General features: G+C 38.4%; 1 protein-coding gene across 1 annotated transcript in view; it reads right to left on the bottom strand.

The window, feature by feature from the left end:
• LOC116738210 (ankyrin repeat and sterile alpha motif domain-containing protein 1B-like) overlaps nucleotides 1–25,234 on the bottom strand; it is a 210,663-nt gene extending 185,429 nt beyond the window's left edge. The window contains exon 1 of the mRNA XM_032594030.1: nucleotides 25,052–25,234. Within this exon, the coding sequence (XP_032449921.1) occupies nucleotides 25,052–25,185 (134 nt within the window). The 5' untranslated portion in view covers nucleotides 25,186–25,234. The remainder of the gene's footprint in view (nucleotides 1–25,051) is intronic.
• Between the last annotated feature and the right edge of the window lie 2,022 nt (nucleotides 25,235–27,256).

A 27,256-nucleotide genomic window follows, 5' to 3' on the forward strand; every position in this document is an offset into this window, starting at 1 on the left:
TTTGAGATATATATATATATTTGAGATATATATATATTTGAAATATATATATATATATTTGAGATATATATATTTGATATATATATATATATATTTGAGATATATATATTTGATATATATATATATATTTGAGATATATATATATTTGAGATATATGTATATATATATATCAAAAGCAACAAAGATTAGAAAGGACCAGAGAACACCACCAGAAACTCCAAGATACTCTACAAGCATCATAATAGCAATAAATTCATTTCTTTCTGTACTCACTCTAAACGTCAATGCACTCAATGCTCCAATCAAAAGACATAGGGTAACAGAATGGGTACGAAAACAAGATCCACCTATACGCTGTTTACAAGAGACCCACTTTAGACCTAAAGACACCTTCAGATTGAAAATAAGGGGATGGAGAGCCATCTATCATGCTAATGGTCAACAAAAGAAAGCTGGAGTAGCCATACTTATTATCAGACAATATAGGTTTTAAAATAAAGACTGTAACAAGAGATGAAGAAGGGCATTATATCACAATTAAGGGGTCTATCCACCAAGAACTAAAAATTGTAAACATTTGTGCTCCAAATGTGAAGGCACCCAAATATATAAATCAATTAATCACAAACATAAACAAAGTCACTGATAATAACACCATAACACCAACACCCCAACTACAACAATGGACAGACATCTAAACAGAAAATCAACAAGGAAACAACGGCTTTGAATGACACACTGGACCAGATGGACTTCATAGATATATTCAGAACATTTCATCCTAGAGCAGCAGAATATACATTCTTCTCCAGTGCACATGAAACATTCTCCAGAATAGACCACATAATGGGACACAAATCAGCCCTATGTAAGTACAAAAAGATCGAGATCACACTGCACATCTTTTTAGACCACACCACTGTGAAACTCAAAATCAACCACAAGAAAAAACTTGGAAAGATAACAAATACTTGGACCTAAATAACATCCTACTGAAGAATGAATGGGGTAACCAAGAAGTTAAAGAAGAAATTAAAAAGTACATGGAAGTCAATGAAAATGATAACACCACAGTCCAAAACCTCTGGGATTCAGCAAAAGTAATCATAACAGGGAAGTGTATAGCAATCCAGGCCTTCCTAGAGAAGAAAGAAAGGTCTCAGACCCACAACCTAACCTTACACCTTAAAAAGCTGGAAGGAGTGGCGCCTGGGTGGCGCAGTCGGTTAAGCGTCCGACTTCAGCCAAGTCACGATCTCGCGGTCCGTGAGTTCGAGCCCCGCGTCGGGCTCTGGGCTGATGGCTCAGAGCCTGGAGCCTGTTTCCGATTCTGTGTCTCCCTCTTTCTCTGCCCCTCCCCCGTTCATGCTCTGTCTCTCTCTGTCCCAAAAAATAAATAAACGTTGAAAAAAAAAAAATTTAAAAAAAAAAAAAAAAGCTGGAAGGAGAACAGCAAATAAACCCAGAAACAGCAGAAGACAGCAAATAATAAAGATTAGAGCAGAAACCAATGCTATCGAAACCAAAAAAATAGTAGATCAATGAAACCAGAAGCTGGTTCTTGGAAAGAATTAACAAAACTGATAAACTACTAGCCAGTTTGATCAAAAAGAAAAAGGGAAGGACCCACATAAACAAAATCAAGAATGAAGGAGGAGAGATCACAACCAACACAGCAGAAATAAAAACAATAATGAGAGAATATTATGAGCAATTATACGCCAATAAAATGGGCAATATGGAAGAAATTGACAAATTCCTAGAAACATATAAACTACCAAAACTGAAACAGGAAGAAACAGAAAATTTGAACAGACCCATAACCAGTAAAGAATCAAATTAGTAATCAAAAACCTCCCATAAAACAAGAGTCCAGAACCAGATGGCTATCCAGGGGAATTCTACCAAACATTTAAAGAAGAGGTAACACCTATTCTCTTGAAGCAGTTCCAAAAAATAGAAATGGAAGGAAAACTTCCAAACTCTTTCTATGAAGCCAGCATTACCTTGATTCCAAAACCAAAGACCCCCACTAAAAAGGAGAATATAGACCAATTTCCCTGATGAACATGGATGCAAAAATCCTCAACAAGATATTAGCCAACCGGCTCCAGCAATACATTAAAAAAATTATTCACCACGACCAAGTGGGATTTACACCTGGGACACAGGGCTGGCTCAGTATCTGCAAAACTATCAATGTGACTCATTGTATCAATAAAAGAAAGGACAAAAACCATATGATCCTCTCAATAGATGCAGAGAAAGCATTTGACAAAATATGCATCCTTTCTTGATAAAAACCCTCAAGAAAGTAGGAATAGAAGGATCATACCTCGAGATCATAAAAGCCATATATGAAAGACCCCACACTAATATCATCCTCAATGGGGAAAAACTGAGAGCTTTCCCCCTAAGGTCAGGGACAAGACAGGGATGTCCACTCTTACCACTGTTATTCAACATAGTATTGGAAGTCTTAGCCTCTGCAATCGGACAACACAAAGAAACAAAAGGCATCCAAATTGGCCAGGAGGAGGTCAAACTTGCACTCTTCGCAGATGACATGATACTGTATATGGAAAACCCAAAAGATTCCACAAAAAAACTGCTAGAACTGATTCATAAATTCAGCAGTCTCAGGATGTAAAATCAATGCACAGAAATCGGGTGCATTCCTATACACCAACACTGAAGGAACAGAAAGAGAAATCAAGGAATCGATCCCATTTACAGTTGTACCAAAAACCATAAAATACCTAGGAATAAACCTAACCAAAGAGATGAGAAATCTATACACTGATAACTACAGAAAGCTTATGAAAGAAACTGAAGAAGACACAAAAAAATGGAAAGAGATTCCATGTTCCTGGATAGGAAGAACAAATATTGTTAAAATGTCAATACTACCCAAAGCAATCTACACATTCAATGCAATACCTATAAAAGTAACACCAGCATTCTTCACAGAGCTAAAACAAAACAATCCTAAAATTTGTATGGAAAAAGAAAAGACCCAGAATAGCCAAAGAAATCTTGACAAAGAAAACCAGAGCAGGAGGCATCACAATCCTGGACTTCAAGCTGCACTACAAAGCTGTAATCATCAAGACAGTATGATACTGGCAGAAAAACAGACACTCAGATCAATGGAACAGAATACAGAATCCAGAAATGGACCCACAAACGTATGGTCAACTAATCTTTGACAAAGCAGGAAAGAATATCCAATGGAATAAAGACACTCTCTTCAGCAAGTGGTGCTGGGAAAACTGGACAGCGACATGCAGAAAAATGAACCTGGACCACTTTCTTACACCAGACACAAAAATAAACTCAAAATGGATGAAAGACCTAAATGTAAGACAGGAAGCCATCTAAATTCTCGAGGAGAAAGCAGGCAACAACCTCTTTGACCTTGGCCGCAGCAACTTCTTATTCAACACGTGTCCAGAGGCAAGGGAAACAAAAGCAAAAATGAACTATTGGGACCTCATCAAAATAAAAACTTCTGCACAGCGAAGGAAACAATCAGAAAAACTAAAAGGCAACTGACAGAATGGGAGAAGATAATTGCAAATGACATATCAGATAAAATGTCAGTACCCAAAATCTATAAAGAACTTCTCAAACTCAACACCCAAAAAACAAATAATCCAGTGAAGAAACAGGCAAAAGACATGAACAGACAGTTTTCCAAAGAAGACATCCAAATGGTCAACTGACACATGAAAAAATCCTCAACATCACTCATCATCAGGAAATACAAATCAAAACCACAATGAGATACTATCTCACACCTGTCAGAATGGCTAACATTAACAACTCAGGCAACAACAGTTGTTGGAGAGGATATGGAGAAAGAGGAATGCTTTTGCACTGCCAGCTAGTGGGAATGCAAGCTGGTGCAGCCACTCTGGAAAACAGTATGGAGGTTTCTAAAAAATTAAAAATATAACTATCCTACGACCCAGCAATTGCACTACTAGGTGTTTATCCAAGGGATACAGATATGCTGTTTCCAAGGGACACATGCACCCTAATGTTTATGGCAGCACTGTCAACAATAGCCAAAGTATGGAAAGAGCCCAAATGTCCATCGCTGGATGAATGGATAAAGATGTGGTATATATATACAATGGAGTATTACTCAGCAATCAAAAAGAATGAAATCTTGCATTTTCAACTATGTGGATGGAACTGGAGGGTATTTATGCTAAGCGAAATTAGTCAGAGAAAGATAAATATCGTTAAGACTTCACTCATATGAAGACTTTAAGATACAAAACAGATGAACATAAGGGAAGGAAAGCAAAAATAATATAAAAACCGGGAGGGGGACAAAACAGAAGAGACTCTTAAATATGGAGAACAAACAGAGGGTTGGTTACTGGAGGGGTTTTGGGAAGGGGGATGGGCTGAATCGGTAAGCGGCATTAAGGAATCTACTCCTGGAATCACTGTTGCACTATATGCTAACTAACTTGGATGTAAATTTAAAAAAATAAATTAAATTAAATTTTAAAAAATAAAGTGTACGTGGGACTTCAGCCACATGCAATTGGGGAAAATAATACTAATCTCTTAGGTTTGCTGTGAGAATTGATCACGAGATGATAAATCTAGATGTTCAATGAATACCCACATTCCCTTAATCTTATATAAATTTATGAAGCAAAATTATCTAACAACTCTTTTCCTTCATTTTGCTTAATTTTCATTAGCTCCCTCCACCTTATCATCTCTTCATTCATTCATTTAGGTTCAAAGTTACTAAGAGCATGAACTTAACACTGCCTCTCCTAAAATATCTCCCAGACATTTCTGGAATCCATATCAAAAAGTAGTTATGATTCCAATAGGCCTTTACCCTAAGAACACTGCTTGCCTTTGTTTTAAAGTATCTCCCCCATATCCCATCTCTGATAATCTTCCAGCACTAAGGAGAGAACACTGGCTTTTAAGTTAGGCAATTCTAAATTCCAAATCCAACTATGTTGCTTATTTAGTCAAGTTCCTTACTTGTTCCAGTACTAAATCTCTCTGGGTCTCAATGTCTTATAAACTAATACAATGTCCTCTAAACTACAGCAATGGGCACAGTGCCTAACAGTAGGTGTTCTAACAAATGATTAAATTTTTCTCAGCCCTGGGGTTACTTATCAAACTTATCTCTCAGTCAACAATACTCTCAAAATTACAGTCTAAAAAGATATAGCATGCCCTGTTTCACAGCTATTCACTCATTTTGGTAATCAACAAATAATTTTCAGAATGCCTTATATGTTCTAGGCATAAAATAGTAACATTTGTATAGCACTTTAAAAGATAACTAAGCCGAGATTTCAGGCCTGAAGGACCTCAGGGTCTAGAGTGAAGGCAAGCCTGCAAATAATTACAATTCTAAGGGCTTAAAACAGAGGTGTGTGCAAGTACGAGGATGCACAGAAGACAGAATTCAGGAAAGGCTTCCCAGAAGAGATGATTAGGCTGGAGTTGAGTCGAGGAGGATGAACAGGGCTTCACTGAACAGTGGAAAATATATACTCCAAAGACAGCAATAGTAGAAAGCCCATGATGCCTGTTCACAACTCCAAGTATAGGAATCAGGTATGGTTGGAGGAGGTTGCTACAGCAGACTGACGGGAAATGAGGCATGTAGGAAGGAGCCAAATCACAAAAGGCTTCAAATGATATTCCAAAGAGTTTGGACTTTATTCAGAGGGTAACAAGTTTCAGAACAACTCCTCTGATGGCAGAGGAATCAATGGGTTAGAAGGGCTGATACTGAATGGACACAAGTAGGAAGGGAAAGAATCAAGGATGGCTTTAGGGTTTCTAGCTTGAACAAATGGTGCACAGTAGTTCCACTAACACAAAGGAGTCATGCAAGTGGCAGAGCAAAACTGTAGGTAAAAATAATGAACATTTCAAGTTTCATAACTCCATTAAGGGGAAGATGTTCAAAAAGCCACTTGAAATAACATGCCTATAGTACACGAGACAGGACTAAACTAGAGATACAGATTTAAGGATATATATTTGGGAGTAATAATTTTTAAAACCAACGAACATATTTTAAAAGAAATGTAATTCCTTTAGACTTCTCCACCGATTTAAAACCTTAAATTACCACCGATTGCACATATATTAAATTTTAACATAAAAAAATGAAAGGATGTCAACATATTTAATGAAAACAATAAACTTACCAAAGATAAGTATTTTATATTCATTTATCACTTTTCTTCAGCAATCTACTAACTAATAGGGACCTTCTCCCTACCTATAAAATTAATATATTTCCAAAATAATGTTTTCATGGCAAAAAAAAAAAATACAGCATGCTTCATCTTCTGAATAAATAAGCTGGTTCAATTTCCTGAGCAAATATTACTCATACTTGACATTGAACAAGTCCAAACTCACTGAAGGAGTTAAGAAATTTCTAAATTCCCAGGAGCAATAAACTTCACCAGAAAATCTAGTCAAGAGCTTATTATAAAGGACTAAAAGTCAATGTCATACCAAAATTTTAAATAACATCATGCCTCCCTCTATTTAATAAATTATTTCAAAATCAGGTCACAATTGACAGACACACTATCTTGGGCAGACGGGAGAGAGTAGATAAGCAGAGAAAATTTCCTTTTCTCTACTGAAGCATGTCCACCAACTGTCATATTTGGAAAACAGCCAAAATGAGCACTTTATTTGCAAAAAGAACAGGAAACTCTTGAAATACTAGCAAAATGTGTGATATATAAATGTAGAATGTAAAGAATTAAGATTCACATTTATGCACATTTGGAAATATTGTTTCTAAGGCATAGATTAAAAGCACAAGTCCATCCCAGGTAACAAGCTCTAAAACCAAAGGTAGGTCTCCCTGAATCCCTGGGTAAGTGTCACCCTTTTCTGCTAGGCTGTGACCATTTATCCAGAATAAGTTTCCCATACATATTTCCAAGACAGGTATCTGGTCTCATAAGTATTTTACCTGAATTAGCCACAAAATATAGCGTTGAGAAAACCATGTTCAAACCATGTCTCTTTCTCTTAACCTTATTTTCCTTATGTTTCCTAACTTTTCTAGCCCCCCTTTGTCAAAGGGTATTTTCTAGTTTCCTGGCTACAGGGTTTACCAAAGACAGCTGACACAGCTAAGTTGCTGAAGGAGAACAGCTGAACTATTAAGAAAGGAAATCAGAAAGGAAAGAGATGGAAGCTAGAAATGTTAACTAGAGAGGAAACAGAAAAACCCCAGACTTCCTCTGAATCTGTATAAACTTGTAACTCTAGATTAATGTTCTCAATTCAGATAAGAGCCCAGAGGCAATTAAGGATCACCAAGAGTTTTCTAAATGGGCTTCTCACTAATCTAAAAAAAATACATATTTTAAAAAAAAACAGAATGGTAAGAGTCTAGATAATGCTCAAAGCCAATAACCAGGGAGAAGAGAAGTGTAGGCATTCATTTTGTGTGACTTTACTATTGGAAACTCCCTGGCAGTTATAATATTGCTACCAATGCTGTTGTCACCTTAGATAAGGTGCCCAATCATATCACACCATATTTTGGCTCTTTCAAGAAGTAAAGGAAGCATAACAGAGAGGAAGTGAGAAAGGCAAGGTGAAGACTGATTTCTGGTTTGGCTGTATTCTCTCAAGTTCACAAAATAGTCAAGGTAATACAATTTATTCCAGACACCCTTTTTCTAAGATTTTTTCCCCATCTTCCCCCCAACCATGAGGTTAGGTCCAAAGAGATTCATCAGCCCCTAGTATATGCTAAATAACCTTTCCCCTGATCCTTGCTCCCTTGATTCCTGGTCTTTCCAACTCTTGGCAGCTCAACTTTTCTTTGATTCTACATGTATATATTATATAATAATATATATATTATATAATAACATTTTATATATATATATATATACATATATTTGTATAGTCCTATAAATCCCCATTTCCATGTAAAGAGCAAGCATACAAGACTTCAGAGGAAGGTCACATCAGACATGGATCTTCCACCACTCCTTTCCATCACAGAAACAATATATGCGTTGCATGGCTAAGAAAACATTATCTGTCAATTCAAGAGTTTTGGAAGGATTCTGAAGGTAATGGGGAACAGGTAGAACAGATACTCTGTGTGGTCTCTTGTTCTGCAAATGAATGTCACGAACTGCAAAGTGTAAACCCAAAGATTCCTTAAAAATAGAAAGCCAAGATACAAAAAGAAATATTATGAAAAGGTCATACATTATTAGAAGTGTTACTGCTGATAAGAAAAGGTTAAGAGGGTAAAAAAAAACAGTAAGAAAAATTATCTCTTTAGATCCCCAGATATTATCTTGCACATTAAGTGTGTTGTTTAAATCCAGGCCTCTTTGGGGGCGCCTGGGTGGCGCAGTCGGTTAAGCGGCCGACTTCAGCTCAGGTCACGATCTCGCGGTCCGTGAGTTCGAGCCCCGCGTCGGGCTCTGGGCTGATGGCTCAGAGCCTGGAGCCTATTTCCGATTCTGTGTCTCCCTCTCTCTCTGCCCCTCCCCCGTTCATGCTCTGTCTCTCTCTGTCCCAAAAATAAATAAACATTGAAAAAAAAATTAAAAAAAAAAAAATAAATCCAGGCCTCTTTGGTTCCCTTCTTAGATAGTAAAACCAAAATTGTGATCACCATTCCATTGAGCTTGTCTTCCCACACCTAGAAAGAGAGAGCAGCAACTGATAATACTGCCTGCTGCTTGTTTTCTCTTGAATTTGGCATAAGTAGATGAATGGTCTTTTAAAGTATCAAATATAACTGAATGAATTATTTCTGCAATGTTCCCAAACTATTTTTTTCCAACTGTTTGCAAGTAAGGAGGGTATTGGTCAGCGATATCAAATGCTTACTAAAAGAGCTACCTGGAAATTTCTTTGCTTAGATTTGATTCTAGGAATTATGGACTCCTGGCAATAATTTAAAGTCTAGGAAATCCCTAGTATGAATTACTAACTGTCCTGGTTCATTCGAAGCAGTATTACTTTACAAGATGTATGTAGATGTACCATATTTTAAAATATAGTTAGTTGGTCAATTTCCTGACATATTTTTTGTGACCTCTTAAAAATCATAGTGGCAATATCATATAACAAGAAAAACCTACTTGCTGAAATCCTTATCTCTATCAAATTCTGCAAACTCAACTTCCTCGGTGAATGACAGTTCTTATCTCAGTGTTTTTATAATTCTTTTTTTTTGCATTATCATCATCTTACTAAAATTCTTGAGAATGCACTTTGCTGACAATTATGATACTTTAAGCTAAACAGAGAAAAAAATATATAAAGATTTTCTGCCTCTCAGTCAATCTGGAGGCCTACTATACATCCATAATAATATACAAGAAAGAAAAGGCTCATTTAAAAAATGTAAAGTGCTGACCAACCTATCAAACTATCATCATCTGTCCTCCAAAATGCCAGAAGAAATAGAGTCCAGGAGATGTGCCACACAGTAGTCAAGCTTTGGTCATAACCTCCATGTTAGCTAGAATTGTTAAGTGCCCCAAGCCAAACTTTCTTCCAACACAAGGGTATAGTATCGCTGACCTGGAGAGAGCTTTTTACCATCATCATCACCATACAGCATTACGTTACTCTCTTGTCCCACTTCTCTGACTTTTTCCCTCTTTTCCTTCCTATTTCCCTTCTCTTCCTAAACAATTCAGTCTCTAAAGCCATAAAGAAGGGCAGGGAAAGATAATCATCCACACCAGAGGGAGAAGGGAGGCTGCAGCAGCCTATGGCAAAGTGACAGAACTGAAGCCAAGGGAGGAGATGTTCATATTGAAGGCAGCTGAATATGGGGTGTCACTGCCCAAGTAAGTTGGAAAGGGCATCACTACAGGGGAGGTGCATGATGTTACAGGGTTACAGCTCCAGTAGGGTGAAGCTCCAGTGTGGTGGTGGCAGAAGGGAACATCCAGACATAGGGTGTCCAGAGTCCAAAAAGGGTAAAAAGGGCATCTAACAGCAAAGGTGACCCAATTCAAGTGGTTAGACCCCAAGTAGGATAGAAAGGGTATCCCTCTGTAGATGCAAACTGGCATAAACAGTCAGAGCCTGTAAATGGCAAGAGGGTGTCAGTGTAGAACAGACTAACATGGGTGGCACAGCCTGAGTTGGGTAATAAAGACAAACTTGGGAGAGTATGGCAGTGGAGAGGAGGACTGGTTGCATGCAGGGAGATTTATCACATAAGTATATGTACCAAAGAGAACAGAAGCCAACTTTTTCAGTATCAGAGCAGGAATGTAAAAATATAGGAAGGGAGAAACCAAAATGAATCATGCCTGTGGAGTTGGACTAGAGTTAGATGTATCATTGTAAATCCATGGTTTTCAATAAATATAGGTAGATATATATATATAAATGTGTGTATTTCTGTGTGTGAATATATTTTTTTTCACTAATGAACATACTTAGTATCCAAATCTTAGCATCTAATTACCACTTTCCAATAAAAGGAACTATGGCTTCTTAGAGAAATGGCCGATCCAGAACTGAGGCAGAGAAAGATGAGTCCTAGAACATTTTCCGATACCAAAATCAAGGAAATGCTCAAAGAATGACTCAGAGAAGCCAGTCTTAAAGGACTTACACCGGCTAAGTGTGAGGCAATTTAAGCATCAAAATTAACAATGACAATAGTACATTAAAATCCATGCAATAAAATAGCAAACCATGAGTCCATACTTCAATAAAATAAATAAAGTCTGATGAGGAACAGGATATTCAGATAGTTAAGTATACCTCCCCACAAAATAGTTATTACAAAGGGAAAAAGAGTAATTGTATATAGTGAAAGCTAACATACTATCATAAACAAGTCATTAAAGTGAGCATCATGAGCAACAGTAAAATCAAAATCACATGCCACCTGATAAGATATAACAAAAAGAACACACATCTTTCTGTGATATTCCTGCCAAGGATGAGCATAACGTGGATCTAATCATAAGAAAACACCAGACAAACCCAAATTGAGGGACATTTTACAAAATAACTGGCCTATCATCTTCAAAAGGTATCAAGATCATAAAAGTCAAGGAAAGACTGATAAACTGTTCCACACCAAAGAACATTAAGGAGGTGTGACAACAAAATGTAATGTGTGATTTTGAACGAGATTCCAATGAAGCATTGTTGAGACAACTGCCAAAACCGGAATGGGGTCTAACGGCTGTAAAATAGCAATATTAATTTCCTGCTTTTAGTAGTTGTATTGTGGTTAGATAGGGAAATATTCCTACTTTTAGAAAATACAAACTAAATACAAACTAAAGCATCCAAAGGTAACAGAGCATCAGGTTGACAACTCAGTCTCACATGGTTCGAGGAAAAAGTTATTTGAACTATAGTTCCAGCTTTTCCACAAGTATGTGATTATTTCAAAATCAAAATTATTTTAATTTTAAAATGAAAAATATAATTCTAGTTCCAACCATTAAAAATTCCCCAAAGTGGGGTGCCTGGGTAGTAGCTCAGTTGGTTAAGTGTCTGACTTCGGCTCAGGTCATGATCTTATGGTTTGTGAGTTCAGGCCCCACGTCAGGCTCTGTACTGACAGCTCAGAGCCTGCAGCCTGCTTCAGATTCTGTGTCTCCATCTCTCTCTGCTCCTTCCCCCGCTCTCGCTCTCACTTTCTCTCTCTCTCAAAAATAAATAAGCATTTAAAAAAAAATTTTAATTACTTAAACCTGGGGTGTGTGGGTGGCTCAGCCAGTTAAGTAGCAGACTTGATTTCAGTTCAGGCCATGATCTTATGGTTCATGGGATCAAGCCCCTTGCTGGACTCTATGCTGACTATATACAGCCTGCTTGGGATTCTCTCTCTCCCTCTCGCTCTGCCCCTCCCCTGCACATGCATGCTCTCTCTCTCTCTCCCTCTCTCTGTCAAAATAAGTGAATAAACATTAAAAAAAAAAAGAATTACTTAAACATGACTCATGGTCAGATTCAGAGCAATATATTGATATGCAATGGGAGATGGGAGGCGAATGTTGACACTGGACTTGTCAAGAGAAAAAGCTGAATTTGTGAGCTTACATTCCATGAAATTAGAAACTACTATATAATTAGCTATCATCTCCTGTGTGTAACTTCCATAATTGCCTAGAGGGAAGAATCTATTTTCTATACTCCAAAGCACCATCACCATGCTGAATACATAGTACACACCCTCAAAATATTTGTCAATTAACAATGCTTTAAAAAGCAAGATAAAGAAAATATCAATGATAAGCTTATTAGGAAACCATTAACCGCATGGATTATTATAGCACAGCATGTACAACTCCAGAGGAACACAATCTCTTTCTGCTCAAATTAGCTTTGTGAGAAATGTGGAAGATAACAACTAATGTTAAATATCTGGTGACCAAGTATTACTCCTAAAAGTAGGCAGAAAAAAGTAATCCCTATGTCTGGGATCAGAGGAACACTGAGCAAATATATCACCCCCAGTGGTCTGTCTTGGTGCCTACACCATTAAAGATTCAGGTTAAGACAACGTACCTAAAGTGACCTATTAATATGCAAATATCCCATAGCTCACATCAAATAGAGATACTCATGAAATTTATACAATTATTCCTTACACAGCATAATGTCTCAGTAATAATAATAACCACCAAAACACATGAGTCCCTCCTATGTGAAAGGCCCTATGCTAGATGTTTTATATAAATTCTCTTTAATCCTTACAAATCTACAAGATACATAATATCATCCTCACTTTTAAATCAGGAGACTGAAAGTCCAAAGAAGTTAACTAACTTTCTCAGGGCCAAATGTCCATTCAGTGGCAGAGTTTTCATTCAAACTTAAGACTGACTTTTTCCATTACATTCTGTTGCTTCTTTCTACCATGACATTTACTGTTTCTTCAGTGTAGATCTATGGCATGAGGGAATAAGATGCAATTTAGAAAATTTTTTGGTAGTACAGGATACAACTGAAAAATTCTAGGTTTCAGGTAAAAAAAAGACAAAGAATGCCCCAGAATAAGAAAGCAACAAAGGCTCAGCAAAGGGACAGAGGGGAACACAAACAGGGGATGAGAAGGTCATAAGGACAAACTGCCTGGTTACATGGTTTTTCTACAGACCCTAACACTAGATTTGACAAGATCCTTGAGCTAATAATGAGCTCAGTTAAAACTATGAGCTCAGACTTACTGGCTTGAACAGATGAATCATAAAGTTAAATGAAATTAAATGAAAACGATGGTGAACACTGTATTTTCTTCCTTTGCATGAAAAGGAAGAAATGAGGAGAAATAAATCACACCCATCTGGAGACGTGGCATGGACAAGTTATTAAACCACCTTTGAAGACAACAGAAGTTAGATACCATTAAGCACCCAAAAATTTTGGATAAAAGAGTTCCACCCTATTTTAAAGTAAAAATGATAACTGATGAAGAAATATCCTAAGACATCTCAAGTTATTTTAACACCGAATTCAGTTTATCATTCATCTGCTATCAAGAAACAAATGTAAACAAAATATTGCCTATAACGCAAAATTACATGATGAGCATAAAAATAATTGAAAATTATGTAGGAACTGAAATATGTTTCTATATAATTTTGTAGAAAATGTACTTTCTATTTACATACTGGAAACACATTGGTATTTTCATATTTTAATCCACGACATACACTGATCCCTATGGAACAAGAAAGCAACATGGCATAATAAAAAGTTACGTGGAGACTGGAAAGACCTGAATTTGAATCTTGTCTGTCACTTACTAGCTTTGCAACTTTGGGAAAGTTATTCAATTTTTCTTCTCTTTTGCTCCATATGTAAATATGGGGTTAATAATATATATCTTTCAGGACTGAAGATTGGATATAAAGCAAATAAAGCAATTAGCATATTTGGAACACTAATACTAGCAATTTCACTTCTAGAAATATATCCTAAGAAATACTTTATGAGAAAGATGTTTTGTATGACAATGTTCACCATAACACTACTTATAACAATAACAATAAATAAAGTAAAAATCATCCATATATCTAGATTAAAAGAATATTTAAGTAAAGATATATACAACTGGTCGTGGGGAGGGTTCACCTGGGTGTCTCAGTTGAGCATCCAACTCTTGATATGGGCTCAGGTCATGATCTCATGGTTCATGGGATAGAGCTCCACATCCAGTCTGCACTGACAGTGCAAACCCTGATGGGAATTTTCTCTCTCCCTCTCTCTCTGCCCCTCCCCCACTCACATTCCATCACTCTCTCTGTCTCTGTCTCTGTCTCTCTCTCTCAACATAAATATTTGAAAAAGACACAATTACCTAAGGAAGCTTATGAAATGCATATTCCCAAACCTTTTACTCAAAAATTCTAACCCAGTAGGTCTAAAGTGAGACCAGGAAACTCATGTTTAACAAACAACCACAGGGTTGATTCTAATACAGGAGGTCTATGAAAATTCTGTATTAAATGGAGTATTTTAATGATGCCATTAAAAATATAATTATGAGGAATTTGTAATAACACTGAAAAAGTTTATGATAACTACTAAGTGAAAAATTGAGGATTCAAAATGTATGCTTTATCTAATAACTATATTTAACATACATATGAACAAATAGTTCTTAGCAATAGAATTAGGGGTGATTTTTTTCATCTTTTACCCAGTTACTTGAAACAGTCATGTTATCATCATAAACACATACATAATTTACATATGAAAAACTGGAGAAAAAAAAGTCAATGGATCACCATGCCCTTCGGATTAAGTTCAAACTCCTTAGGGCAGCAGACAAATCCGTCAATCTCCAGACTTATCTCTTATCCATGCTCTAAGCCAAACTTATAATACCCCAAATTATATTCTACATTTTCAAATACCATTATTGAATACACTATTCCTTCTTTAGGAAATCCCTTCCCTCAAACTGTCAGCCTGGCAAACTCCCATTCATCCAATAAGATTCAGGAATCACCTCTTCTCTTGAAGTTTGCCTTGACTACTCCTTCCAGAGAGAATTAAGGGAGCCTCCGTCTTGCTCTTCATATTCCTGTCAAACTACCTTGGTAGTTCCATTAAAATAAATATCACGCTGTCCTTCACCTCTGTGTTGGCATATCTGTTCCATGATTTCTACAAATACTTGGGGTTAGGTAGAAATGCTCTCATTCAATTTTAGAATCCACAAGGTACTCAATAAACATCTATGAAAATAATGAGCAATCATTCTTTGTTATTGTTCTTGGATGTCAGTTCCCTATGAAATCCTGACTGACTTGTTGGTTAGTTGGAAAGTGGTTGGTTCATTGATTAATAAGTCATGGCCTAAATACACCCTAATATATATCATAAAACATACCAGTGAAAAAAACTTATAGGAATACTTTAACCATTGTTCATAATTCTTCACCTTCTCTGATTCTCTCTTCAAAGATTCTATCAAACTTCAGAGTGACAGATCACTCTGGTCACTAGCACAAGCAAATAAACAGGCAAACTCTGTCCTGGAGCACCCCTCTGCTGCAGTTTACCATGCCAATGAACGTCTCTGCATAATTCCTGCTACTCCTCCCAAACACACTCCCACTCACTCTCATGTCCCATACTAAGAGTAAAATAGCTATACAAAACAGGGACAATTCTGTAAGTAAATATAGCAGTTTTTTAGTATATTCAAAACATAAAATACTATATTTAGCATATTTATATGATACATAAAACATTTAAAATGCAGATCTGCAACTAGAGGTACCAAAGTAGGACTCAAACTGGCTAAATAGCAATTTAGGCCAAAAAGAAAAAAAAAGAAAGAAAGAAAACTTTAATGTGGAAGAATGAAATTGGGATTGTGATCCAGGGCTCATAACTTCAAATGCCTTCCCTGTACAGTAAAACATACGTTTATGAAATAACCCAGATACTGAAGTTCTAAATAATAAGAAAATGCATTTAAAAGAATTTGAATCTCAAACCACATTAGATGTCAAAGCTCTTCTACAATTCTATACCATGTCCTTATCACCTCTGATTATGTAATACATATGTAAATCTAAGGAATAACTTCTGGAAACAGGCAAACATACCACATGCTGATATCTAAGACAGGTGTGCTAATATAACATATCCAATACAAAGTTCTAGTGGGGCACCTGGGTGGTGCTAAGCATCTGACTCTTGATCTCAGTAAACATCATGATCTCACAGTTTATGAGTTCAAGTCCCACATAGGGCTCTGCACTGATGGCACAGGGCATGCTTGGGATTCTGTCTCTCCTCTTTGCCCTTCCCCCAATTATGTGTGTGCACTCACACACGCGCTCTCTCTCAAAATAAATAAATAAAAACTTTTATATAAATAAAAAATTTTTTAAAAGTTCTAGGGACTAAATAATTAGCAAAAATAAAAGTCTTTTCCAACACGAGCCCTATGCTATCCCATTTCTCATTTCTCCAATCAAATCCTCCTCTTTCTACAGCATCAACCTTGTAAAGAAGGCAGAATTAATGACCACCTTTATTTTTTTTTTATTTTTTTTAACATTTATTTATTTTTGAGGCAGGGAGAGACAGAGCATGAATGGGGGAGGGTCAGAGAGAGGGAGACACAGAATCTGAAACAGGCTCCGGGCTCTGAGCTGTCAGCACAGAGCCTGACGGGGGGCTCGAACTCATGGACCGCGAGATCATGACCTGAGCCAAAGTCGGACGCTTAACCGACTGAGCCACCCAGGCGCCCCAATGACCACCTTTAAAGAACCCCTCTTGCAAATCTGGCAAAATTCATTCCATCAGCTCTGCTAATAAGAGCTCCAAAGCATTCTTATGTGGGCCTAAAGTTTTGTTTCCCCTTTAAATATTTTTTTTTAACTTTACTTTTGAGAGAAAGAGACAGAGCACGAGCAGGGGAGGGCAGAGAGATTGGGAGACACACAATTCAAAGCAGGCTCCAGGCTCCAAGCTGTCAGTGCAGAGCCCCGCACGGGGCTCGAACCCACGAACCACGAGATCACCACCCGAGATGAAGTCGAAAGCTCAACCAACTGAGCCATCAGGCACCTCTTGTTTCCCCTTTTTTTTCGAAAGCTCAACCAACTGAGCCATCAGGCACCTCTTGTTTCCCCTTTTTTTTTTTTTTTTAATTTTTTTTTTCCAACGTGTATTTATTTTTGGGACAGAGAGAGACAGAGCATGAACAGGGGAGGGGTAGAGAGAGAGGGAGACACAGAATCGGAAACAGGCCCCAGGCTCTGAGCCATCAGTCCAGAGCCTGACGCGGGGCTCGAACTCACAGACTGTGAGATCGTGACCTGGCTGAAGTCAGACGCTTAACCGACTGCGCCACCCAGGCGCCCCTCTTGTTTCCCCTTTAAATGAAAATACTAAAACGGCTTCCTCTTCCCAAAAGGCTTTACCAATCAATCACACTTCAGCTCCCACAAACAGTGTTTCAAGGTGAGATGAAGTTAGGAAAGATACAAGGCACTGAGCCCACGGTCAGAGGAGAAATTAACATTGAGGTAGGCAGGAAACGACATGATGAAAGCAAACTCTGTAAACTCTTTGCTTTTGAAGGTCCAATATTTGTTCTTCTTAATCTATGTCTCACTCACTATACAGTCCATCCCAACTCTTCTCCTCACACAAATTCTGCTTTTCCTTAGGAGAGGGACACTTGGCACAAAAACTAGAACCAGGGTGAACTTGCAGTAATTAAAATGGAGAAGAGGTTTTCTTTGTAAAAAAAAAAAAAAAATTGTTTAAAAGAGAGAGAGAGAGTTTTGGGTAGGAAGGATTAAAGGAAATGTGGTGTGGGGAACAGAAGTATCAAGCAGGCAGCAAGAAATGAGGTTGGCTGTTGATGACCACATCTATTAGTCAAGATTGATTCAATTTGATCAAAGAATGATGACAAGTCTAGGCCAACTGTCTCAGTTCACTTAACTAGAAGTAATTAGCCACTTTAAATAAAGCTGCTCTCACAACACAACAGAACCTAAAAAACTCTACAGCACAACTGAATCTAAGTTCCATTTTACACATTCCTGATGACATGCTGTTAAATTAAGTTAGCACTATCTCTCAGAAACAGATTCAGAGATGAACACTCTTTGAAGACTGCAGAAGAACCTAAGAAAAACAAAATTTATCCTTGACTATATATTTTGATCCACCCTCAAAAGTCACCCAGTTTCATGCCAGACCCATGTTTAACAAAAATGCAGAATTCACTTCCTGTCCTCCTGATGCAAAGGAAGAAAACTGGACTCTAAGATGAGATCCTAGATCTGTGTTACACAAGAAATTTCACTGGATTTTAAACTGGCATTGTGCCTCTGCCTGCCATATGGTGTACCTGACCATGTCATCACATACATGAGAAAGAACTAAAACACAGATGAGTCTTCTGTGTAAATTCCTGCTTTTAAAAATATAAAATATTCTATGATGAAAAACCAAAACTCATCATATTTCAATTAACTAAAGCTATACCACAATATGTTTAAAATGGAACCAAAGATACACTAAAATGCATTAAATGTTTAAAAACTTCAGGTTATATAGGATAAAATTAGTCTTCTCTAACCCTTTATTTGAATTATACCTTCCATTTCTAGTTAAATACTCAAGAAGAATGTCCTAAAATAGGCTCCTTGAAAGAATTTTCCAAAACTGCATCAAATACATAATAAATTATTTCAGTATACAATTGAACAAACCACATTGTGTTTACTGTCACCTGAGAGGTTAAATTGCTAAAGTCAATAGAAGCAATGCTGAATATTGTAAGCTTCTGCATTAATGTCAGTCAAGATTTGTTCTACCCTTCCACCAACTGTAAGAAACCACTGAGATACACTACGAATTAGGCAATGTAAGAATGGACAGGGTGAGTAGTAGCCACTGACTGGCTGTCCTAATTCCCTGCTACACATCAGTCTTACTGTTTGGAAGAGGAAGCTAAAAACCTAGCTTAGTAGAGAAAGAGGTCAATACCAAAATTCCTTCTCCTCTCTCCTTACTCCCCATTGTGCAGCTGGCACTGTTCACTCTGGCAGACACAGTTCCCTGAACATAATGGTGCAATCACCGCTTCAAACATCATTACTATCTAAAATAGATAACCCACTTGCAACTTGCCTATTTTTATAGATATAACATTTTCATGCAGTTTAACTGCTCTATTTGTGATTTATTCCATTTAACCAATGCAGTTTCCCCGAAAGTGAGTACCTTTATCAGAGTCCCAATAACCACAATTGCCCAAATAGTTGTGAAAATTACAACACTTTGGAGTTGCCTCTTATCAACTTGTACCCATCACCAAAAACTTCATGAACTGAATCCTAAATCTGAAAAATGTATAACTCTCTGGTTTATATGTCTTTAAGGACTAGACACTATTTTCCCCTACTTCTTACTGATTTACTTTGTCACATGGGAGTCTTGAGAATTCAATTCTTTATGTCCAACAAGAATTTACTAAAAATAGTATATATAGTATGCAAGCCTTTGATTCATTAAGAAAACCAAGTAAATTTAAGGCATTAAACTTTTATTAAAATACAAATAATTCTTAATCTTGACTCATTAAGAAATAAATGATTTAATACACATACTAAATAGGAATTGTTTTTGTTTGCATTAAAAGGTGGCTGTGCCAAAGAGACTTTAAAAGGTTTTGCAGCTGTCTCATGAAAGATGTTAAATAAAATAAAATTTCACATATCATATGGAGGAAGAAAAAGGAGGTGATTCAATTTGAATACTCTGATGAGCTCTAATGAGCTCAGAATTCTTTAGGACAAAAGGGGGTAATGAGAAGTATAAATGAAAACAAACACAAAAAAGAAGTATTTACCTGGGGAAATGTTAATGTCCCTTTCAACTAAGTTTGAAAAAATGGAGGGAGTTATAAAAAGTTCACTTCTATAACAGTTAATGTAAACTTAAATTCTGACAGAATAACTGTAAAACTTGCTTGTTTTAGACCACAAGAGAATTTCCTGTAACATCTAACAATGCCAAGAATCTGATTCTTCCCAACTTCCATTTTGCTCCTACCATCCCTAGTGAAAATCATTTTCAAACCAGAAAGTATAAACAAATAATGTTAGGGATTATTGAAACTTCAAACAGACAGAGATCATAACAGACAAAGTATATCCAGACCCAGAAGAATTAGGTACAAGGGCATAGAAGGAATTTTCATCAGAACTAGGCATCCATCATCCATGGTTCGCTACCATAAACAAGCTATAATAAAGTAGCCTGATTTGGGTGGAATTTATAGACTTAATACTAGAGGTATATCAAAGGAACGCCATAAACAGGACACAGCATGACTTCAGAAGGGCAATGGATAAAATACCTCAAAAGATTCTCACAGGTACATCAGAGAGAAGCAGCTGAATGAGAGTTCTATTAAGTGGCTTCAATGTTGGTAGAAATACCATGTATAAGTATTGCTACTTTTAAATTTATAGTAGGCTAAAGAAAGGTTCTTTAGAGACATATCATGGTGTGTGGAATTCCAATTATGGAAAACATGCATATTAAATCTATAGATGATGCGGAGGAAGAAGATAATATGCTGGAAGACAGACTCAAGAGTCAAAAAGATCTACATAGATTATAAATACAGGCTAAAACAAGTAAGATTAAATGTAATAGGAATGATTTAAATTCAATCCACACTTTTACAAGTATGATAGGGGAACCACTGCTTCATAAGTCATTGAAAAAAATACCTGAAAGTTTTGAGTATCTGCTCAATGTGAGCCAATGTCATTATATACCTCAGAAAAACTGACCCTCATTAAGGTAGATCTTAGATCAATAATAAAGAGGTAATAATTTCAATGTTTTTAGTAGCTGCTATTAATACATGTTTATTTTAGAATACTGGAAAATGTAGAGAGCAAAAAGAAAATAAAGATCATCCACAATTCTACCACTCAAGGATGAATGCTATTTTTTACATTTTGGTGTTTATCATTCTAGACTTTTTCATGTACATTATAAATTTTCACACTTACTTTTTCTTAAAAAAAAAATAGGGTCATACCACAAATGCTGTTTTGAAACCTGTTTTTTTTTTTTTTTAATTCAACAGTATATCAGGTCCCAGTATATTCACAATGGTCAACTGATATCTTAGTGCATTTTGTTCATTTCTGCTCACCACCTTTAAGAGTCATTGCAGAACTTGAGAATATGCAAAGAAGGGAAAAAAGAGAATAGTGAAAAGTATGAAAATGTAAGTTCACCTATATTCCACTTCCAAATAATACCAACTGCTAGAAATTACAGGGAGGTCAGGGGTGCCTGGGTGGCTTAGTCAGTTAAGCGTCAAACTTCACTCAGGTCATGATCTGGTGGTTCATGAGTTCGAGCCCCTCGTCAGGTTCTGTGCTGACAGCTCAAAGCCTGGGAGCCTGTTTCAGATTCTGTGCTCCTTCACTCTGCTCCTTCCCTGCTCATGCTCTGTCTCTATTTCTCTCTCTCTCAAAAATAAATAAACACTAAAAAAATAAAATAAAAATAAGAAATTACAGCGAGGTGGATATCAACTCAATAAAAGGAGAATGTTTTTAATAATTAGAGCTGTCAAAAAAAAAAAAAAGGAATGGATCTAGTCATTTAAGAGTTTTATAAGGCTAGAATAACTAACTGGTAAAAGATGTTGCAGGTGATTCCTCTAGGTCAGAAGTTGGATAAAAGGTCCCGTTTTATTTATAGATTCTATAATTCTAGTGGAAAATTTACTAAGGAACTTTACTCCATGTCCAATATGAAGCAAATCTTTAGTAATCAAGACCTTAAGAAATAAGGTCAAGTGCTTTAAAGCTGCATGAGAAATAACAACACTAATGATAAAACATCAATGTGTTAAATGCTTTGCATTCATTTCTTCATATTTCATTTAATTCTTACAACAACTCTGTATGATAGCTACTATAACTATTCCCATTTTCTAGAAGAGAACAGTGAGGCTTAGAAAGATTTTTATATTTATTCAAGGTCATTCTTTTGCTGAAAACTGCAGTGTCACCCAAGCATACCTGATTCCCTATCATATATCTACTGCTCACTTGGGAATATGTCATCAAAACCATCTTCAGAAAAGTTCTTAGTGATCCCCCAAAGGGCAGTCATGAGGATTTATTTGTCATTAGGAAAAAAATTAAGGATTTTTAAATCAGATTATTCATAGCAAAAAAAAAAAAAGTAGACTAAACTACGTATTTTAAACTCACAAATCAAATAGAATCAATGAATAAGACTTACAATGTGGAAAAGCAAATTTAAATCACAGAACTTCAAATCTTTGCCATTACTAATTAAGTGACCTTGGGCAAGTCCTTATCTTCCTATCTCTAGTTCTTCACCTGTGAACTGAGGCTCAGCCACTTAAGGCTGATATAAGAATTGAAGGAAATGATACAAGTAAGCATTTAGCACAGTTATCTGACACTACCTATTACACAACTAATAAAGGCAGGGGGGAGGTAGTGGCCAACCTATTCTGCGGTCATTCCGAAGTATTTTAAAATGTCCAAGCGTCATTATATTTGAAGAGGGAGGGGCCACCTTCTCCATCATTATGTAAATAAATTTTTGAACACAATCATTTGTGAAATAAAGTAACAACTAAATTAAATGTGCTTTCTTAGGAATTTCATTTTATGCAAAGGATCACCCAATGCAATTTCAACCGTCATATTCTTCAAAGACATTGTTTTGGTTGTTCATTTAGTATGCGATAGATGCAAGTTTAAGGGTTATTGGTTTTGATTTTGACTTTTACAACTTGGTTCAAACTCATGAGAACGTTTTTTTACTTTTGTTTTCTGTGCACATTTGTTATAGAGCTCTCACCCCTGACAAAACCAGCAAAAGAGAAAAAACCTCTTGTTCAAGAAGTTTAACAACTTAGTTTACCAACATTAAATAGTTGGTATTTTATTCCTAAAATTTGCCACCTACTCTTTTTTTTTAAATGGCACAACAGAGAAAGTATTTAAAAGATGTTTGCCTTTAAGTTCTATCACAAAGATATGCTTTTTAAAATACTATTTATCTTGGGGCGCCTGGGTGGCGCAGTCGGTTAAGCGTCCGACTTCAGCCAGGTCACGATCTCGCGGTCCATGAGTTCGAGCCCCGCGTCGGGCTCTGGGCTGATGGCTCAGAGCCTGGAGCCTGTTTCCGATTCTGTGTCTCCCTCTCTCTCTGCCCCTCCCCCGTTCATGCTCGGTCTCTCTCTGTCCCAAAAACAAATAAACGTTGAAAAAAAAAAAAATTAAAAAAAAAAATAAAATAAAATAAAATAAAATACTATTTATCTTAATAAAATTAACTGAAGTTATCACTGTTCCCAAAGAATTCCTTAGTGTTTGTCCAAAGGAATTGATTATTCAGAAACCTCTTTCAGAATACAGGTTTCTAGCCATAATCATTCTTACAACTAATTCAATCAACTGGTAAACACATTTACTTTACCTGCAACTTTAAAACCGTAACCAGATAAACTGCTTTTGTATAAATAACCCATGACTAGGGGCAGTTATTAGAGCTATAATCTGAAACATGTCCACACTGTCTACTTATGTTTGAAAGTAAAAATTACTTACCAACAGAGTACACCCAAAGAGTCATCGCTCCTAAGATCAACTAAAAAAATGTCCCATATTCATTCATTGATCTGAAGTGAATTATTATTCCAATAAAATGTCACTCTTAAGTATATATGATCATATATGGAGCTTTTTAAAATCCCATCAACTATTTGCCAACTAAGTTCATTTCACTCTAATACAAATGTTTTCATTTCCCTACAGGCCAGTACTATAATTAACTGCATCGTCTGACCACTACAACATCTAAGAACTTGTGTAAAGAACACAATGTCATCATCCAAAAATGTGTATTAAACACTTGTCAAGAGTAGCACAAAAGAGTATTTAAAAACCAAAAAAAAAAAAAAAAAATCATTTGGGTTTTTCAAATTTTTACAAGTACAGCTGGGTTGCTTAAGAGATGTTTTAGGGTGAAGCTATGAATGATGATTGATGCCTCCAAAAATATCCAGGGTAAAGTGAATAGCCACAATTTTATAAACTAAAGAGCTTTCCTTGCATTTTATCTAATGAATATTCTTCAGGCTTCTTCCCTCTTATTTAATTCGTCCATCAATTCAACTCTCAAGTTCGCAGTTTCTCAAATATGCAAATCAACCCTATTTCTAAGGTACTGCCTGCTGAATAAAGACCTTGACATTTTTTTTAAATGTCATCTTAGAAAGAGTATCCAAGCAATATTAGTCTCGCCCGCAACATCTTCATATTAAAAGGCCTCTACTACATTCCATACACACTATCCCAATCCTGACCTGGCATCCTTGGTCCTAAAAACCAAGTTGCACTGAGCTAAGTCCAGGTAACTGGAAGTACTGCTGGGGCTGCTAACCTGCCTCATCAAGTTTTACACACACCCTGTACAGATGACATCTCATCAGAAGGTTCGCTTGCTTCATTTTGTGGGATCACAACCCACAGCACAGCAAATGCCTTCTGCAAGAGAAGGTAGCAGCAACCAAAGGCCGTGGCTTTTTGCAGGGTAAGTGAATGCACGCAATAGCTTCTCTACCAATTTCATGCAAATAGACAAAAAAGGCTGGGTTCGACACTGAAAATACATAATAAATGCTGATGGAAAGCGAGTGGAACACCGATTTTCTTCCAACAACACTAGTACATGTACAAGTTCTGCACCACAGTTCAGAGAAAAGTAGCTACTGACGCATTGATGGAAGGCTATTTTCAAATTACTCAAAGAATCTAAGGCATCAATCTGACTGGGAACCTCGTGCCTCCTCTCCACACACACAGTCTGTTTTCCTGCCTAATTTAAGAATGAATCGCTGGCAGCCACCAGGTGCACTAACCATGAAGAGGAGGACGTATCTATCACAATGCAAAACGAGGTATGCAATCCCAGAACTGGTTCCCGTCCTTACCTTAGCAGATTAGAAAGGGGCAGGGGTCCGGATCCACCACCCAGGATCCCTCCTTTCCTGCCAGACAGGAGTTTCTCCACCAGAGCCACATTTCCAGTGCGGGCAGCTTCCAGCAGCTCCTGGTCCTTCCCCATAGTCTTCCACCGGCTCCCTCACAGAGTCCTTTCCCCCCACCCCGGGTCCTCCTCCCCGCCCACCCCCACTCCCCAAAATCCAGGGCCCTCCCCGCCCCACCCTAAAATAATGCAAGAGCTTCAGCAAGAAGAGATTCCTGCAGCCCCAAGCCGGGAACACCACTCTCTCTCCTCCTCTTCGGGGCGCAGCTTTTACAATGGGGATCAGACCATGTCTAGGAAGAGGGGCTGGCCGAGCGGGGAGCCGCGACGCGCCCCCACAGCCACTCCCCTGAATTCCTGAAGCCTCGTTCCCGCGGGTGGGGCGTGAGAGGGTGCTTTTGAGGAGCGCGAGGAGGATGCTGAGGACTGAGGAGGTCGCAGGAAGAGGAGGCGGAGACAGTCCTCGCGGGAGCCCGAGCGCAGCGAACAACCGCGTCGGCGGCCCGCGCACCCTCACGCCGCGGCCCGGGCTCTGATCAGCTTCCGCGCCCCGCGGACTCGGCGGTTAGGTGGCGGCGTCCGCGGCCCGGGGCGGAGAGGAGCGCGCGGCTGCGGCCCCGGCGGCCGTGGTCCGCGCCGAGGCAGGGCGGTGCGGACGAGCCGCGGCGGGCGCGTGCCGAGGGCGGCGGCGGCGGCGGCGGCGCAGGGGCTGAGGCAGGGCGGGAAGGAGGGCGCCCCGGTCCGCCGCCGGCGGCTCTGAGGCCTGGCGCGCGTGGTGGCCGGCGCGCGGGGGGGCGTGTGCGCGCGTGCAGGTGCGGCCTGAGGGTCCGTCCCGAGTTGGGCGGGGGGCGGGGGGCGAGGGGCGGGGGAGGGGGCCGGCCCGGTGTGGGGGCGGGGCGCCGGGATGATATTATCTTCGTTTTTGTGGGCGGGGACCCTCCCTCTTCCCTTCTCCCTCCTCCCTCCTCCAGTCTCCTTGGGAGAGGTTTAACCGTGTGAGGACTGGAGTTCTCCTTGCCGCCTCGACTCCTCGTCAGCTGGGCCGGCGCGGGCGCCACGCCTGGGGTCAGGCACGAAGCTTGGAAAATCCTCCATGACCGAGATGAGGAAAAGCTGGTGTTGCCGGGAAGGGGCCCTTCGCCAGTCGCTTTTGTCGGTGCCGGCACAACTTGACCTGCGTTTCGCCCTTCCATTTACCTCCACGAGACGAAGGGGATCTGCCCTTGGTTAGAAAGGTTTGTTTTATTCCTAGTTTCTGTGGCACTGGCCACGTACAGTTTGTGACGGTTCCAGTTTCTCTAGTCTTTAATCAGCCCTATATTTTGGCTGGGCTTTGGAGATCTACTGACGTCTAAAAATACCAGGGAAGAGGCTCTAATTGAGAATTTCTCCACGTGCATATTGGGAAAAATATAAATGCGCATGGATTAGAGACCCACTTTTAATGTGCATATATACATCAGCAACTCTCATTGTACATGTTTGGCTTGATTTTCTTCGATTCTCTCCTTGCCCGTGGTGGAGAATAGGAGTTTGTTTTCTTTTGAAACTTCCTGTGACACCTTGGGCTTAGCCTTGCCCTTGGAATTGTGGATAAATGTTAACTTGTTGATAATCGGTTGCGAGAAAAGGGTCTTAACAGGCACTTTCCTCACGACAACCCAGTGATCTGTATTATTACTACAGTATATCCATTTTGGAAATGAGGAAATAGTGGCTCAAAGGGTTAATTAAATTTCTCAAGATGCCGCACACAGGAAGTGGCAGACAAAATTGGACCCCAGAACTGAGCCCCTGTAGAGCCCATGCTCCCCTCAGTACACCTGACTGCCCCCATGGGCTGACAGTAATTATCACAGACACTGATGAGCAGTCACTATGAACCAGGCACTGTGCCACATGCCTTCCATATGTTATTTCCATCTTCATAACAATTCCATGAGACAGGTCCCATTTTTATCCTTATATTATAGATGAGCAAACTGATTAGCCCAATATCATGCAGCTAGAAAATAACTGAACCAAGACTCAAATCCAGAGCTGCCTGCTATGGGCAGAGATTTTACGTAAATAACGGGGGGGGGGGGGGGACTTACAGCACATTCAGAGATAAATAACAGAAATGTTTTTTTTCAATTTTTTATGGAAT

The sequence above is a fragment of the Lynx canadensis genome, chromosome B4 (genome assembly GCF_007474595.2).
Source record: "Lynx canadensis isolate LIC74 chromosome B4, mLynCan4.pri.v2, whole genome shotgun sequence".
NCBI lineage: Eukaryota > Metazoa > Chordata > Mammalia > Carnivora > Felidae > Lynx > Lynx canadensis.